At 35.4% G+C, this 19,030-nt stretch overlaps 1 protein-coding gene and 1 long non-coding RNA gene across 3 annotated transcripts in view; one reads left to right on the plus strand and one right to left on the minus strand.

Moving 5' to 3' along the window:
- The window catches only part of LOC128200129 (uncharacterized), a 39,539-nt gene that overhangs the window by 9,723 nt on the left and 10,786 nt on the right, over window positions 1-19,030 (minus strand). The gene's annotated exons all lie outside the window — the stretch shown is intronic.
- LOC113518711 (UDP-N-acetylhexosamine pyrophosphorylase) lies at window positions 1,493-9,260 on the plus strand. Its single transcript, XM_026903679.3, has one exon. The coding sequence runs from the start codon at window positions 1,851-1,853 to the stop codon at window positions 3,312-3,314; it is 1,464 nt and encodes a 487-aa protein (XP_026759480.2). The 5' UTR covers window positions 1,493-1,850; the 3' UTR covers window positions 3,315-9,260.

Genomic DNA, 19,030 nt, shown 5'->3' on the forward strand with positions numbered 1-19,030 from the left:
ATTATCTCAATGCAAGTAGAATGTAATTTGCCTCCTATCCTTCTTCGTTTCGAATACCTAAAACTCAAATTTCTCTTCAAAGTTTTTTCAGTTTCCAATAACCCACTCATACTCAAATTATTAAATTGCCCCATTTCTATGTTTTTGAATAAAACTATTATCAATGATTTGAATTTACGAGATGAATATAACATCTATAGTAGTAAGATACTTCCTTGTTATAATGGCCTTTATGAGAGTAAGTTCTGTAAGATCAAAATTGTTATACATAAAGACATAAAAGAAAAGCACGATATGTATGAGACTTTATCAGAATTTATTGACTACAGGCAGATATATACAGATGGTTCCAAAAATGCACTTAGCACTTCAGTGGCTTTTTACGATTTGTCAAATAGATTTGGTCACGGTTATAAAATTTCAACTTTGGCTAGTATTTACACAGCAGAAACAAAAGCTATATTTTTAGCATTAGAATACATAGAAAAACAGGTACTATATTCGAAATAGATTATAATTACAGATAGTATGAGTGTTCTTATGGCATTAAAAAATAACACAATCATTTCATCATCAAACTACTTAATTCAAGAAATTCGTAATAAATATTATCATCTCTGTACTATATATGGAAAAGATATTATCTTCATCTGGACCCCTTCACATATTGGAGTGTTTGGGAATGAACAAGTAGACACTTTGGCTAAAATTATTAATTCAAGTGCTGCTCGTGTTCAAGATTTACCCCTTTGTTACTCAGATTGTAGTATTGGAATACATAAAATCGTTACAACTAAATGGGAGGAGCATTGGACTCAAATATTACAGACTAAAGGCAAATGGTACCGCAAAATTAATTGGCGTATTGGAAAACCGTGGTTCTGCAAAGGAAAGGACACAAACAGAAAATTTTACACCAATATTTGTAGATTACGAATCGGCCACGGACATTTCAACGAACACCTGCACCGAATGGGCATGATCGCTTCCCCATCATGCACATGGTGTAACTCAAATACAGCCCAATCTCTACATCACCTTTTTTTTGATTGCTCTGAATTTGTCATTCAAAGACACATTATGTTTGACGAACTTAGGATTATCTTCAAAAAAACCGAAAATATCCCGCACTCAATCCCGCTTCTCTTAAGATTTCCTTCTTGTTTCAAAGCTATTTTCACTTATATTACTACAACATTCAAGGAGCTATAAGAATACTTTTATTGAATTGCAAGACAATGATTTTTTATAATTATTTATTTTTAATTTGATAAATCCACTGGTTTAAGAAAACTCAAGAAAAGATATTTATGAAAATGTACTTACCGGATTTGACAAATGAAATATTGAAGATTATGACAATAATTGAAGCGACATTAGAAAAATAAAATTCCAGACAAATTATCTTTTTGAAGACTAGGCAGCATGGTTTCCGACCTTAGCCTGTTCCAAACGGAACAAACGTACTAAAAAAAAAAAAAAATTATGTTCGAATGTTTGTTTCTTATTTTTATTTTCAAATTAAATAAAAAGTGATTATAGAGAACTTGAAATATATATTACATCGCTTTTATAATTAAGCACATTACTAAGTGTCTTTTAGAGTGCAAAGCAATGTAAATAATGGAGTGTAGTCCATTTACGTAATGCTATCTATTCATTAATGTAAATAACATTAAATTATTCGTGAAAAATGTCAACTTTAGGCCGACGTGTATTTTGTTGTTTATTAGCTTTGTGGTGGGAGAACAGTGAAATCTTTTCTGTAGCGCGCGAACCATGAGCCAGTATACGCTTTCTAATCGCTAAAGACGGACATAAAATAAAATATTGCTGTGTAAACAGTAAAAATGTCGTACGAAAATTTGTTGTCGGTTTTATCTGCTCACGGTCAAGAGCAGCTTATCAAATACTGGCCGGAACTTAGTGAGAAAGAGCGGGAACAATTGTCAAGTGAAATCTTAAAATTGGATTTCGCAGAAGTAAACGAAATATTTCGTCGGGCCAATGAAACATCGAAGGTGATTTTAGAAAAGTCAGACAGTGATTTGAAACCGATACCACAGACTCATTATGAGTCGGTTCCAAATTTGAATTCTGAAAAAATTGAGGAATACGAAAATACTGGCTTGAAAGAAATTTCGGAGGGGAGAGTCGGCGTTTTGTTATTAGCAGGCGGGCAAGCGACTAGGCTAGGATTTGGACATCCGAAAGGCATGTATGATGTCGGTTTACCGTCTCATAAGACTCTATTCCAAATTCAAGCTGAACGGATTGTCCGAATCCAACAAATGGCTACCGAAAAATATGGCAAGGAAGGTAAAATTACTTGGTACATAATGACTTCTGAGCATACCATGGCCCCAACAGCAGAGTTCTTCAGGAACCACTCCTTTTTTGGTCTTAATGAGGAGGACATTATTTTCTTCAAGCAAGGTACGTTCCCATGTTACGATTTTGATGGAAAAGTAATTTTAGACCAGAAATACCATATTAATACAGCTCCTGATGGCAATGGTGGCTTGTATAGGGCTTTAAAAGCTGAAGGAGTGCTGGAAGACATTGCGAAGCGAGGTGTTAAACACTTGCATGCACATTCTGTAGACAATATTTTGATTAAAGTTGCAGATCCAGTTTTTATTGGGTACTGCAGTAGTAAAAATGCAGACTGTGCTGCGAAAGTTGTGAGGAAATCGTTTCCTAATGAAGCTGTTGGTGTTGTATGTCGTGTGAACGGACACTACAAAGTGGTGGAATACTCCGAGCTGACCACTGAAGCGTCAGAACGGAGAGAACCTGACGGTAGACTGACATTTTCTGCTGGCAATATTTGCAATCACTATTTTTCATCTGAATTTCTAACAAAAATATGCAACTATGAATCAAAGTTGAAGCTTCACTTAGCTAAGAAGAAGATCCCATATGTAGACAGCAACGGAGTACGACAGAAACCATCAGAGCCAAATGGGATTAAGATTGAGAAGTTTATATTTGATGTGTTTGAATTCGCCGAAAACTTCATTTGTTTAGAAGTGGCGAGAGATGTTGAGTTCTCAGCATTGAAAAATGCAGACACAGTGAAGAAAGACTGTCCATCCACAGCTCGGGAAGACCTGCTCCGTCTTCATCGAAAGTATATACGGCAAGCTGGTGGCATTATCGAAGATGACGTTGATGTTGAAATTTCTCCGTTATTATCATATGGTGGTGAAAATATTGAGGATCTGGTGAAGGATGAGGTATTCACAATTTCCCCATTCCATTTGAAAAGTTACCAGGAAACTAGCAGTAATGGCCTGAATGGTAATCACTGATTTTTTTTCTTTTATAATGTATTTGGTTGGCTGACTTTTGAGCCTTTAAGAATGTTGTCTATGCATAATTTCATTAATAAAAAATAAAATAAAAAGTAAGGTGCAACTAAGACATAGGAATGCACTTTATTTTTTTAAATCCATAAAAATTATCTAAAAATTGTATCATACAGATGTTTAAATGGACTCCTAAGATAGTTAAAGATATTATTTATGAGAAATGAAACTTTAATATAGTGAATATAAAAAAAAAGCCAGAGCAAATGTAAATTTTTGTGAAAAAAAAACACCAGTTTATCTATTCTAATTTTGAGTATTAATTTTATCCTCTTATTTTTTTTTTTTAGTAATAGAGTAACATTCATGCATAGACAACATTCTTGTTCTATGCATAATTTTATTACAAAAATAAAATATGCTCTATGCATTTAAGGGTGTAGGTATACTATGTGTCAAATACACCAAGGTCACAATCAAATACACTGTATTTGTGTTATCACAATTATCTTATTAAGAGATAATTTGTATTCTGTACATATTATTGTATATTATATAGATCATATGTATTGTTTGTGTATGTGTGTGTGTAATATATAGTCTATCTGTCTGTGTGTACAAAGGAACCACATTTCTAATTAAAACTTTATAATGAATTATTGGCAAAGGAAGAAAGTTTTTTTTTTTGTAAATGTCAAATTTATTCTGGTCATATATCTTCACTGCCAGTTCAAACAATGTTATTTATAAATTTAAAATATATTATTTACTTTTATTTACACGTTTTCGTTGTTACAAACAATTATATTATTTTAATTTGTCTATGAATGAATAAATTTTGTGGACCATAAATATTTCGATACTACTTTTTAAAAAAAAAATTAATATCTCCATTTAGCAAATAATATATATCTTAGATATTTCTTAAATGTAATTATATCGCAAGAATGTTAATGACCTCACATTATTTTTTAAAAATAAAGTGAAGGCCCTATTGAAAAAAAAAACAGGACTTTTTTATGATCTCGTAAATTTGACATATGGTATTTTTAAAATGTTTGAAAATGGAACGCAGGGCAATGGCGGGTCATTAGTGAAAGATGACAGGTAAAGATGAAGTCCGGTCAGTCAACCGATCGTAATGAATCATCAAGGAAATGACCACGAAGAGGTGATGATAATGATGTCAACTCCATAGTACTATAATGGTAGTCATTAATTTCCATTGCTAACAATCCATCCCCTTTTTTATATAATATTATGATTTTTTTAGTTCATAAATGTGACAAATTAATAAGATAGTTAATAGTTCGGTCACGAATTCAAAGGATCGATTCTCTATAACTGTAAACACTAAGTAGATGCGCTTATTTCCAAAATGCAGCGCCATTAGCGTCCAAGTGGCCAAATAGACGGAACTAATCTATCTATTTATAAAAATAGAAATAAATACCAGAGGGAGACTTTGTACAAAAGTCGATTGCTTGGGTACCTCTGTCCAATTCCTGTTTCAACCGTAAAGCAGTTGTGTTTGCATGGCTGTGTTTTGGTTTGAAGGGTGGGATATAGCGTGAATTTACTGAGTACAGAGGAATAACACCTGAGTCCTCAGGAATAGCAACGCATGGGGGATGATACCCCCCAAGCTTTGCTATGGGTGAAACAGTATGCTCTGTTATGTCCATGGTACTGCTCATGTCTATAGGCGACGGTTACCACTTTCCATCAGGTGGGCCGTCAACTTGTTTGCCATTCTAAGTTGTATAAAAAAAACTGCACAAATCGAGAACTACTAGGCCGATTCGACTAATTTTCTTTTCCAATATTCATTGAAGTCTAAAAAAGTTCTTATGAAGGTTCTAAGGTTCTAATATATACGTATATCATCATCATACCAGCCTTTAATTGTCCACTGCTGGACTTGGACGGGTTTGCCAGTAGTTGCCACGCGGATTGGCAACCGCTGTTAGGCTTTGGAGATGTTTTAAAAGAGACGCCGTTGCCCATCCTTCGCCCTCCATTTGTCGCCTAAACCAAAAGCCATCAATATATTGTAAAACACATTCTGTTAAAATATTATTTTGTTTCAATAGAATTTAATGAAAAGGTAACCAAGCTATGTTGTAATAACCACAGGAACACTCTCACAATGGTTTAGTAATCAATCGAAACGTCCAATCGATTGATTGATGTTCGATTTGTGCTACTGATGGACATCAGCAGACTGTCGCATGATCGAGGCGAGTGTTTGTTTGTTTACTTTTTGATTAGTTTGTATTGAAACATTGTATGTATGAAAATTTTAATGTAAAAGACTAAGAAATTTTTGTTACAAAAAAAAATTGTAAAGCAATATTTTTAAAAAAACTTTCTGTTTAAATTGTTATTATTGTGCCGACTGTATTGAGAAATATATATTTTTATTCGAGTAAAGTTAAATTTAAGCATAAGCATTTTTGAATAGTCATTTTTCTAGATTCTAATGTTCTACTAGAAGTAGTATTAATTTGTCCACAATTAGAAAGGCAAAGGAACGAAGCTGTACAGTTCGATCTTCAGTTATAACATTATTTTAAAATTATCTTAACAGTTATTTACTCTGTAACGATGAAAAAGTAAACTACTTGTAATTTAGCCACCATCAAGTAAGGTCCATGCTTGTTTGTCCCTCTATGTTATAAAAAAAAACCTATGTACACCTACTCTGTGGTCGACTGTTTAGTAATATCGTAGAACTGGCATTTAGAAATATATAAATAGTTATATAGTAACAAGTCGGAATTGTTACTGTACATAAAACTAATAATCTATCCATGCTATAGAACGTATTCGGACAGAAATATCGGGAATTTAAAATTGAAAAACGAAAAAATTGTTTTCTATACTAATTCGACAACTGGCCGCGCCGTGTCAGTATGGGAGACTAAGAACAAGGAATTACATAGAAGGAATTAATATAAAATGTTATACGGTCGTATAACCCTACCAAAATCAACAACCTGCTTGCGTACTTTCTACATAAACTGTGTCGAATATATAATCTAGTAATGTAAAATTTGTCATTGACAGATAATTGGCATATTAAACATTTTCTATACACTAGCCGGCTATGAATTGAGAAAAATAGCAACTGATGGTGTATCTTTCGTTCTCTTTTTACTAAGTATATTTGCATAAGAAGAAAGGAGGCAACCGTATTATTTACAGTCTTTATTTTATCATTTCTTCCATGTAATTCCTTGTTCTTAGGGGAGACTCGAAATGCCATCTCTTAGTATAACGTTTCTTGCCCCATGTTCCTTCGGTGAAATGTTCAATTGTAAAACACTGTCTTCAAAGGGTGCTTACCGTTTGCATTTAATCCTTTATAGTGAGATACTACTTAATACAATGTTTTGGCAAATTATACAATTTAGAATAAGATTTGTTTTTTTGTAAAAGAAGTTGAAATTGATCGTTAAAAATTTATATAAAAAAAAGTCGATAAAAGGAATTTGTTCTCTGTAACATAAAAAGTACATTCCAGAAAATGTATTTATTTTTAAATTATTAACAAAAAAGGAGGGAAAGTTGAGCAATTAGATTGCATTTTTTACTTTTAATTTTTGTACGTTTAAAAACTTTATCTATGTTACACGATTTGTAATTGTCATTCATTAATTGTGAATTGGATTTTGTTAATTTTTAAATGATATTTATTATTGTCGAGTTAATTTATTTATCTAGATTCTAATTATGTAAAAAATTTAAGTATTCGTTCTTTTTTTTTTAATAATGAAATGCCTATGTAATTTGTTTATGACCACTGACAATTTAAATTTTAAATAATGTATTTCGAATGTATATTTTGCAAATGAAATTTTATTCAATGACAAACTTGTTTATACTGGTAATGTCAAATAATTATTGAATTTAAAATATAAGAAATTTTATGTTACTAAAGTATCTAAATAGCAGCTATTAGTTATATTTCACCATTTCTATTCTGTGACTTTTCCCGCCTGTTTTTTTTTTATATAGAAAGACTTTTAATAACTTATTACATTGCCAATCGACTAAATCGAATATAACAAGTATTTTATAATGTCATATTGTTTAACCTCCGATAGAAATGGGACTCAAAGATTTGTTTGTTTTGTACTTAATGGATAAACTCAAAAACTACTCGACCAATTTTAAAAATTCTTTCACCTGTAGAAAGGTACATTAGCAATGAGTAACATGGGCTATATATATTATTTTTGGAATTTAAAAATCCTATAAATATGGTTTTGCTAGTAGTTGCCACGCTTGGTATGCGGGTTACCAATCGCAATTAGGCCTTGGTGATGTTTAAAGAGGGGCGCTGCTGTGTTTATAATGGATGATAATGGAAAAAAAGGGTATATTGTTAGCAATGGGAGTCGTAATCCGCATTACTAACAATCCCTTACCCCCCGAGGGGTGCTACTGACCATCCTCCGTCCGTTAAGTTTTCTTAGTCGCCTCTTACGACACTTCGACAAGGAAAGGGTGGCCCATTCTATACCGGAACTACACGACGATTTTAATTTTTAACACATTTTTATTTTATAAAATGTTAATAAAACACATTAAGATACGCAATTCGGTAAAATCACACCCATTAGCAAATATGTCCGCCATATTTGATCGTATTATAATATCGGTTGTATTAATTACCTCAACTATCAAGTTTTTAACTGCGTTCCTTACCTTAGATGGAGGAATTCCATTATATGAGTACTATAATGGCGTATAGACAAAGCAACATTCTTTATCTAGATTCCGATTTTGTAAAATTTTTAAACGTTTGTTCTTTTTTTAAAAAACAACTAGATACTAATACATGTAGTACTTATGTAATTTGTCTATGGTAATTGACAATATAAATATTGTATTTCGAACGTAACGTCTTTAAAAACTCGCATCGATGCTAATGCAGACCAGGCAGAGTTACTGGCCACTAGTTCCCATTATTATATCTGCGGTATAAAAAAATTTATGTTTAAAATCATTATTCATCCCTCACTGATGATAAAAAAATAAAAATTGTTATTAGTTTTTAATTTGTAAATCATGACATGTCGTTATCATATTACACGATAATAATATAATAAAACAATGATAAATTATACTTAGATATATATCTATTGTGACAAAGTAGGGTTCCGCGTACTGTATTACGTATAGATTACGCTGTAATCAAATTAATTACATATAAATCGATTATTTTCGAATACACCGCGTACGTAATTTAATGATAACAATATTTACCCGCGACTTTGTCCGCGTGACCGAGATATGAAGTAGCCTGTATGCTTCTCCATCCAAAATAGTATCTACTTACGTCAAATGGCTGTAAAAGCAAATAATTGGAGATTTTTTTAACATTATTGTTGTTAAAAAAAAAGCTTTTACTTTAATCAGAGGTTTTTTTCGACTCTACTATAGGTAGGTACATAACGAAAATTGGTTTTCTAATTTGTTTTTTTTTTTCTAGCGACCCGCCCCGGCTTCGCACGGGTGTACATTACATCACATCACATTAGAAACCTCTAAAATTATCAGTGTTCCTCTACAATATTATATATATATTATACATATAAATATATGAATCACTCTATCTATTAAAAAAACCGCTTCAAAATCCGTTGCGTAGTTTTAAAGATTTAAGCGTATATAGGGATGGACAGACAGCGACAGCGACTTTGTTTTATACTATTTCGCTATATTATTATGTTGTAAATATGGTTATTATATATATATTATACTAAAATATATAATTTTAGATATACAAAGCCAGTTCTACGATCTATGGTAATCAATAGCGTATAACGAAATGTACTTAAAATAGTCATTAAAAAAAAATAATAAAAAGAGATTTTATATTTACGTTAGTTTTATTAGATACATGAATTAATAATAAAGATTTTTAAATATTAATTTACATTTTTTTGTTTTATTGTGTTATATATTCAATTTTTTTTTTTTACTGGGTATTATTTAGTTTATCTTTAATTGTACGGTTATTACCCTTATACATTCTACAGTTTTCTTTCAGCTTCTCAAAGGTTGACTGTAAGAGATCCCTTTATGGGATAAGTCCGCCATTGTATACTAAATCATTTACTAGTATTTAATCTGACTTATGTACAATGAAGATTTTTACAATACAATACAACCCATTTACCAGAGGGAGAGTTTGTACAAAAGTCGTTTGCTTGGGCACCTCTGTCCCATTCGTGTTTCTACCGTGAAGCAGTTGTTTGCATGGCTGTATTTCGGTTTAAAGAGTGGGATATGTCGTGAATTTACTGGGTACAGAGGAATATTAACACCTGAGTCCTCAATAATTAACGCATGCGGGGTATATATATATATATATATATATATATATATATATATATATATATATATATATATATATATATATATATTTCCATCAGAGAGACGTCAGCTTGTTTGCCATTATACTCGTAAGTTTCATAAAAAAAAAGCAACAGCTGTGTTTCTTGCCCGTTCTTCTCAGCTGAAACTGCATTCATTTTTACAGGTTTTAAAGATTGTGTCCCACAGAAAAACAAAAACCAACTGCAATTATGACAAGAACCAGTTAATTAGACTTCAAAACTGAATTACCGAATCGATTAATTAGTAATTATTGTTATAATTAATGATATGTCAAATACTTATTGCATTGTGGAATATTTTTGAAGTCTACATTAATTATGCTTTCGATAGAAATATCATCCCTCACTGGTGCCCAACCAACATATACCGTTAACGCGGAAGAGGTTACCATTCCATTATTATCCATTAAAAAAAAAAACATTAGCAGAAAATCACCATAGCCCCTACGGTGGAAGCCATTTAAAAAAAAAAAGAGGTATTTTTATAAATCTTTTCCTGTATTATTCTTGGTATTTGTTTAACTTTTTAATATTTGAACTTTGCGAGTTCAACAACCTAACATTTTGTTATAATAATACCTATATATAATAATATAGGTTGGGCGGGAAAGGGATTGTTAGTAATGGAGACTGAGAATCCCATTGCTAGCAATATACCCAACCAGGTCGACCTCCTCGCGGTTCTCCCTGGAAACTATCATGGTTAATTCCTGATGAATTCATCATGATGGGCTAACTGGCCTGTTTTCATTCTCATCTATCACCTTTCACTGGTGCCCTGCCAGGGTATCCCATTAGCGCAGGCGGAGTTACTGTTACCACACCATTTTCACCCATAAAAAAAATACCAGGTTTTACGCGCGACTTCTTTTTTTTTATGCAACTTAGAACGTCAAACAAGCTGACGACCCACTGATGGAAAGTGGTAACCGTCGCCTATAGACATGAGCAGTACCGTGGACATAACAGAGTATAAAAGAGCAACACGCAAGTTTCTTGCTCGTTCTTCTTGTGATGAGACAGCTTTCCGAACGAGCGATAGATTAAAAAAAATGTAATGACTATTCAAAAGTGCTTCAATGTAAGTTTATTTGAATAAATGATTTTCTATTCTATTCTATTCTATTCTATACTGTTTCGCCCATGATACCCCTCATTCGTTGCCACTCCTGAGGACTCAGGTGTTATTCCTCTGTACCCAGTAAATTCACTGCATGTTTCATATTATTAGTTTTTAATTTCTTTGTGTCATGTTTGTATGAGAAGTTTTTTTTTAATGCGTTACAATTGGAATGGTAACCCCGCCTTCGCTATCGGTATACACTATACATCGGTATTCCATTATCAGCCATTAAAAAAAACAAAAAAAAAACCCATAAACGTTGATACGAAGAGATTGCTTAGCAATAAAGCTGTCTTATGTACAATTTTTCATTAAAATTAAAACTGTATTCGTTATTTACTTATAAATGGTTCAATAAAGTGTAAATTAATAAATAAAAATGTTTCATTTTTTTTTTTAATGGATACTGTCCAAATCGGATTCGAGCAGTTATTTTTATAAATCGTCAAATATTATAACACTGACGTGTAAATCTAGCGTTCAATTGCATGCTGCTGTGACGCAAACAACCAGTTGGTAAAAGGTGTTGCACAATGCCAGCAGACAGGTCTGACCGGATTTGAATGTTTCAATTTGTAATTTACAAACCACAGACAAGGTACGGGGTTTTGTTTTGGAATTTTGAGGTCACTATTTTTTTTTTTAATGAATGATAATAGAATGGTAACACCGTTTGTGCTAACAGTATACGCTGGGGGGAAAGGGATTGTAAGCAATGGAGTTTGACAGCCCCATTGCTAGCAATATGCCCTATTAGGTCGTCCTCCACGTGGTTCCCCCTGGAAACCATCGTGAACAATTCTTGTTGAATTCGTTACGATGGGCTAACTGGCCTACTTCATCCTCACCTATCATCCTTCTCTGGTGCCCCGCCGGTGTATACCGATAGCATTATCATCCATTAAAAAAAACATAATGTATATATATATATATATATATATATATATATATATATATATATATATATATATATATATATATATATATATATATATATATAATAAGCATATCGAACAATGCACACTGCATAAAGAAAGTGAATGTACCTACCTACTTCTAAAGGTTATTTTAGAATGCAAGGTAAATTCTAGACGCTTAGTGCTTTATGCATGGGGTCAGCAGCCTTTAGCGGGCAAGGGGCAAGCGACTCCTAGTGGCGGAGTGAAGGAAGGGGCCGCACTTTTTTAGAACTTTATTAATGGAACCCTATATCCGTGATAATAAAAATGCATGATTTTGTTTTATATATGCATGCTTTTACCAGAGGGAGACTTTGTACAAAAGTCGATTGCTTAGGTACCTCTGTCCCATTCGTGTTTCTACCGTGAAGCAGTTGTGTTTGCATGGCTGTGTTTTGGTTTGAAGGGTGGGATATGGCGTGAATTTACTAGGTACAGAGGAATAATACCCGAGTCCTCAGGAATGGCAACGCATGGGGGGTATCATGGGCGAAACAGTATACTCTGTTATGTCCACGGTACTGCTCATGTCTATAAGCGACGGTTACCACTTTCCATCAAGTGGGCCGTCAGCTTGTTTGCCATTCTAAGTTGTATAAAAAAAAAATTGTTTGTGAAATGAAGAAAGTATATTTTTAATACAGCACGACATGTGCACATCATCCAACCAGGTCGACCTCCTCGCGGTTCCCCCTGGAAACTATCATGGTTAATTCCTGATGAATTCATCATGATGGGCTAACTGGCCTGTTTTTATTCTCATCTATCACCCTTCACTGGTGCTCTGCCAGCGTATCCCGTTAGCGCAGGCGGGGTTACCATGCCATTTTCACCCATAAAAAGAAACACACCTACAATTCAGCACGTTGATCTCCAGGGGGAATACGTGGAGGACCATGGCATTAGTACTCCGCATTACTAACAATCCCTTCCCAAACACGGTTAATTTCTCCTAACACAACAGATAGAATGCTTGATGTACTAATTCTTGCGGACGGAGCCGCGGGATATTACTAGTCTTTCAGACGTCGATTCTCTCTAACGAACAGACAGTGGTGATGTGCCACGATAGCCTCTTGGTATTCAGTTTTATGCCTTGTGTCTTACACGTCGTCCAAGCTAGCTGCTTTGTATGCAGGACAGTCGGGCATCGAACCCGCACTTGTTTACATCAACAGTTTCAAATGTGCTAAAGGAAAATAATATATAAGTTTGGAATTTTTTTTATATACCACTGATGTGGCAATCAAGCATACGGCCCACCTGATGGTAAGTGGTTACCGTAGCCTATGAACACCTGCAATACCAGAGGTATTACGCGCGCGTTGCCGACCCTGAAGAAAACTCTTTACCCCCCTTTTGAAGAACCCCATGCTGTAGTCTCTTGGAAAAACATCGGCAGGGAGCTGATTCCACAACCTGAGTGTTCGTGGGAGGAAACATCTCTGAAACCGCGCAGTACGCGACCATTGAGGCTGTAGGACATGAGGATGAACTCCCTGTCGATGGCGAGCCGTACGATGGTAGAATGTGGCTGTGGGCATCATATTGAACAATTCCTCTGAGCACAATCCAAGAATTTCATTTATTAAACGTTGCATTCGTATAATGGGCGGCACAGTGTATTCTGTGATAACCAGTTCAGTTTACAGGCAGTAATCGGGCTATCGGTATACACTGGGAGACACCAATAGGGATATATGTAGGTGAGGATGAAAATATAAACCAATAATAAATCAATCACAATGGTTTCCAGACGGAACCGCGAGGGAGGCGACCTGATAGAGTATATTGCTGGCAATGGGGCAATGACCCCATTACTAACAATCCCTTTTCTCCCTGAATGAATGTTCACCAGTACCACTTTGTACAAAAGTCGATTGCTTGGGTACCTCTGGCCCATTCGTGTTTCTATCGTGAAGCAGTTATGTTTGCATGGCTGTGTTTCGCTTTGAAGGGTAGAATATGGCGTGAATTTACAGGGTTCAGAGGAATAACATTTGAGTCCTCAGGAATGGCAACGCATGGGGGTATCATGGGCGAAACAGTATACTTTGTTATGTCCATGGTACTGCTCATGTCTATAGGCGACGGTTACCACTTTCCATCAGGTGGCCGTCAGCTTGTTTGCCATTCTAAGTTGTATAAAAAAAATATATATATATATATATATATATATATATATATATATATATATATATATATATATATATATATATATATATATATATATATATATATATATATATATATATATATATATATATATATATATATATATATATATATATATATATATAGAATGCTTAACATACTCATGCACCTGAGTAAAGTCACAGGAAACTGTTAGTATTGTTATAACGCATATTTTTTATCAACCAGCATAACGGTTACATTTTACTAAAATTATGCACGATCTGAAGGCGAGAGGCGACCGGTGATTGTCATTCGACCTTGACATTTAGTGGCAGACGCGCGCAGTTGACATTTAAAAGAGCGCGAAAGTGAGTTTTTTTTTATTGAATTGATACACGCATCGGACGCGATTGCACGAGGACTAAAGTTCATAGTGTTGACATTTGATGCCAGAAAAAAACAATTGTTATTACAGTCTATACTTATATATTTTTTTTATTTAACGAAATGGCAAAGATAATGATGGGAAGTGGTAATTTCTGCGGCGCCACAATTACAGGGCGCTTCCTTTACCATTTCTAAGAGCATTGGGATCTTCAGTATGAATAGTTCCGTGACCACTTCGATGGTAAGGTGAAGCAGGCATCTAAAAAACTCGGTACTTTCAGATAAAAAGAATCATCCAAATCAATTTACAATTGACAGAGTTATGAGTAGAGAATACAGTACCGAGGTCCCGGGGGGAAAGGGATTGTTAGTAATGGAGACTGAGAATCCCATTGCTGGAAAAATACTCAAGCAGGTCGACCTCCTCGCGGTTCTCCCTGGAAACTATCATGGTTAATTCCTGATGAATTCATCATGATGGGCTAACTGGCCTGTTTTCATTCTCACCTATCACCCTTCACTGGTGCTCCGCCGGCGTATGCCGTTGGCACAGGCGGGGTTACCATACCATTATCACCTATTTAAAAATAGATATAGTATGGTATGTGACAGACTGCGGTTTTTTTGTAAGATGTACTTTATCTATATGCGTAGTAAATAAAATACCAATTGCCACAGATATCTGTGATTGCTATAAAAGATTATTTCCGGTAATAATTACAAAGAAGCGATATGATCGTTACAGTTGTAGGTACTTTTTTTTATAGATGACTAGTTTTTTTTTATGCAACTTAGAATGGCAAAAAGCTGACGGCTCATCTGATGGAAAGTGGTAACCGTCGCCTATAGACATGAGCAGTACCACGGACATAACAGAGTATACTGTTTCGCCCATGATAACCCCCGTGCGTTGCCATTCCTGTGGACTTAGGTGTTATTCCTTTGTACCCTGTAAATTCACTGCTATATTTCACCCTTCAAACCAAAACACAGCCATGCAAACACAACTGTTTCACGGTAGAAACACGAATGGGACAGATGTGCTCAAGCAAACGACTTTTTTACAGTCTCTCTCTGGTATTTTAAACATATTTAATGTAGGTAGGTACCGTATAGTATACATGTTACATATTATTAGTTTTTAATTTCTTTGTGTTATGTTTGTATGAGAAGTTATTTTTTTAATGAAGTACAATGTAATGGTAACCCCGCCTGCGCTATCGGTATACACTGACAGGGTACCAGTGATGGATGATAGGTGACGATGAAAAGACAGGTCAGTTAGCCCATTGTGACGAATTCCACTAGAATTAACCACGATGGTTTCCAGGGGGAACCGCGTGGAGGTCGACCTGACAGGGTGTATTGCTAGCAATGGGAATTGTACTCCGCGTTACTAACAATCCCTTTGCTCTCAGTACACTCTATTGTGGCCCATGGCCCACTGTCTGTCAGGCGGACCGTCAGCTCGTTTGCCGATCTAAGTTGTTTAAAAAAAAAGTTTGTGGAGTGGATGGTTCAGGACCGTTCTTTGCAGCAGTCTGTCATGAGGGCAGCTTATATTTAGCAGTAGTGGTATTAAATCATGATTATGAGGAAGAGAACAAAGCAGAATATACTATATACTCCACCAGAGGGAGACTTTGTACAAAAGTCGATTGCTTGTGTACCTCTGTCCTATTCATGTTTCAACCGCGAAGCAGTTGTGTTTGCATGGCTGTGTTTCGGTTTGAAGGGTGGGATATGGCGTGAATTTACTGGGCACAGAGGAATAACACCTGAGTCCTTAGGAATGGCAACGCATGGGGAGTATCATGGGCGATACAATATACTCTGTTATGTACACGGTACTGCTCATGTCTATAGGCGACGATTACCACTTTCCAGCAGGTGGGCCGTCAGCTTGATTGCCATTCTAAGTTGTATAAAAAAAAAAATAGGTGAGACAAGGAAAAAATCGATATGAAACCATAGATAAAATAATATTATTTTTTTCTGATAAAACACAAAGGTACGTATTGTAAATGCAGGTAAATACTTTATTTCCAAGTGGCTATTTCGTATGTTTAATAGATTATTAATCGATAATTTATTGAATGCAATGTACTTAATTATATTTCATTGCGACTAGCTGATGCCCGCGTCTTTGTCCGCGTGGTATTTGTTATTCTTGTTTATGTATATATCGATGTACGTACCTACCTATTTTTTTTTTGATGGGTGAAAATGGTATGGTAACCCCGCCTGCGCTAACGGGATACGCTGGCGGAGCACCAGTGAAGGGTGATAGATGAGAATGAAAATAGGCCAGTTAGCCCATCATGATGAATTCATAAGGAATTAATCATGATAGTATCCAGGTGGAACCGCGTAGAGGTCGACCTGGTTGGGTATATTGCTAGCAATGGGATTCTTAGTCTCCATTACTAACAATCCCTTTCCCCCCAAGTATCTACCTATTTATTATATCTGGGAATACTGGACCGAAATAAATAAATGACGTGTCGTTCTTACTCTTTGTTGTAGGTCAAAATGACTTTACTTAAGTAGGTTGTGTACTAAGCTGTATGAGTTACTATAGTTTTATATCTATCCCACGGGAACTCTTTAATTTTCCGTGATTAAAAGTCGAAAATGTTGACCGAGGATGTAAGGTACCACCATGCAAAATTTCATTTAAATCGGTCCAACAGTTTCGGAGAAAAACCCTTACACACAGACGAACAGACAGGAAACAAAAAAGGGCGGGAGCACCTAGATACCAGCTTGAACCCTTCGACTCAGTGCAACGATGAGCTATGAGAATTGTCAATGATACCAGGCTTGCAAGCGGTATCGAACTCTTAAATCTTAGGAGAGATTTTGCCTCACTGTGCATGTTCTACAGCTTGTACAATGGATTGTGCTCAGAGGAATAATTCAATATGATGCCTACGGCCACTTTCTATCATCGTACGGCTCGCCATCGACAGGGAGTTCACCCTCATACCTTACAGCCTAAATGGTCGCGTACAACGCGGTTTCAGAGATGTTTCCTCCCACAAACACTCAGGTTATGGAATGAGCTCTCTGCCGAGGTTTTCCCAAAAGACTACAGCATGGGGTTCTTCAAAAGGGAGGTAAAGAGGTTTCTTCAGGGTCGGCAACGCGCGCGTAATACCTCTTGTATTGCAGGCGTTCATAGGCTACGGTAACCGCTTAACATCAGGTGGGCCGTATGTTTGTTTGTCACCTCAGCGGTATAAAAAAAAATTAACGTAATAGTTTTTATATTGTTATTTTTAAGAGCCATCTATTGTTAAGTAGAGAATTGACTCTACTTTACACTAGATGGCGTAAAAAATAAAAATGTAAAAAAATATCATCATAGCAGGCGGGGTTACCATTCCATTATCATCCAATAAAAGACAGTAGAGTATTATATTATCTGTGACAGAAGTCCTAGAGTATTTATCTATATCAAGTACTTAATGAAATAATGTGTAACAAGAATGTGTCGCAACGACTTGAAAACACTTGAAAATGTAGGCTAGCACCATAATAAAAGTATTGTAATACACAAGTAGGTATCTAATAGGTTTTTGTTTATGGGTGAAAATGGAATAGTAACCCCGCCTGCGCTAACGGGATACGCTGGCGGAGCACCAGTGAAGGGTGATAGGTGAAAATGAAAACAGGCCAGTTAGCCCATCATGATGAATTTCATTCAGGAATTAACCATGATAGTTTTCAGGGGGAACCGCGAGGACATCGACATGTTTGGGTATATTGCTAGCAATGGGATTCTCAGTCTCCATTACTAGCAATCCCTTTCCCTCCTGTCTAATAGGTTTACTATAGTTATCTGCACTGGAATATTACTTTGTTGTAATAGATAAGGAACAATACTTAACAATTGAAAGTAGGCACTTGATTTCTAAACTAATTATTGATTTATTGATTAGATCAACTAACAACTTTTTCAATAATAACTATAAATTATAACAAGAGACTGATAGCCAATAAATAATAGCCATTAAGCCAATAGCCAATAAGTAACCATACAGCTTTTTTTAATGGGTGAAAATGGAATGGTAACCTCGACTGCGCTATCGGGATACGCTGGCGGGACCCCAGTGAGGGATGTCAGGTGAAGATGAAGCAGGTCAGTTGGCCTATCATGATTAATTCATCAAAATGATTGAAATGATGTATTGCTGGCAATGGGTCAGTTAGACCCTATTGCTAACAATCCCTTTCCCCCAATCCCATAGCTAGCCATATGTCCTGTCAGGTCGACCTCTACGTGGTCCCCCTTGGAAACGGGCTGAATTCCAGATATATTCACGATAGGCTAACTGACCAGCCTTTCCATTCTCAAGTATCATCCTTTACTGGTGCCCCGCCAGCGTATACCGTTAGCGCAGGCGGGGTAAAAAATTAGACTACCCATATAGTAACAAAGAGTAACAAGTAAGTACAATCCTTTATATCAAATTGCATAGCGGTGGGTCCAGCCGAAATAACAAACAGACTCACTTTCATATTTATAATATTAATAAAATTTTAAAAAGTTGCTAGAAACAGGTAGTTTCTGATAAATCCCGATTTCCCGCCAATTTGCCGTCGTTCAGGGTAGCAGGAACGCTATTTTAAAATCTGACAGTTCCTGTTGACTGCACTCGAGATATGTCAATGTTAAGAAAGGCAGGTAAGTGGGTAAAG

The sequence above is a fragment of the Galleria mellonella genome, unplaced genomic scaffold (assembly GCF_026898425.1).
Source record: "Galleria mellonella isolate WM207_F2 unplaced genomic scaffold, CSIRO_AGI_GalMel_v1 utg158, whole genome shotgun sequence".
Classification (NCBI taxonomy): Eukaryota; Metazoa; Arthropoda; class Insecta; order Lepidoptera; family Pyralidae; genus Galleria; species Galleria mellonella.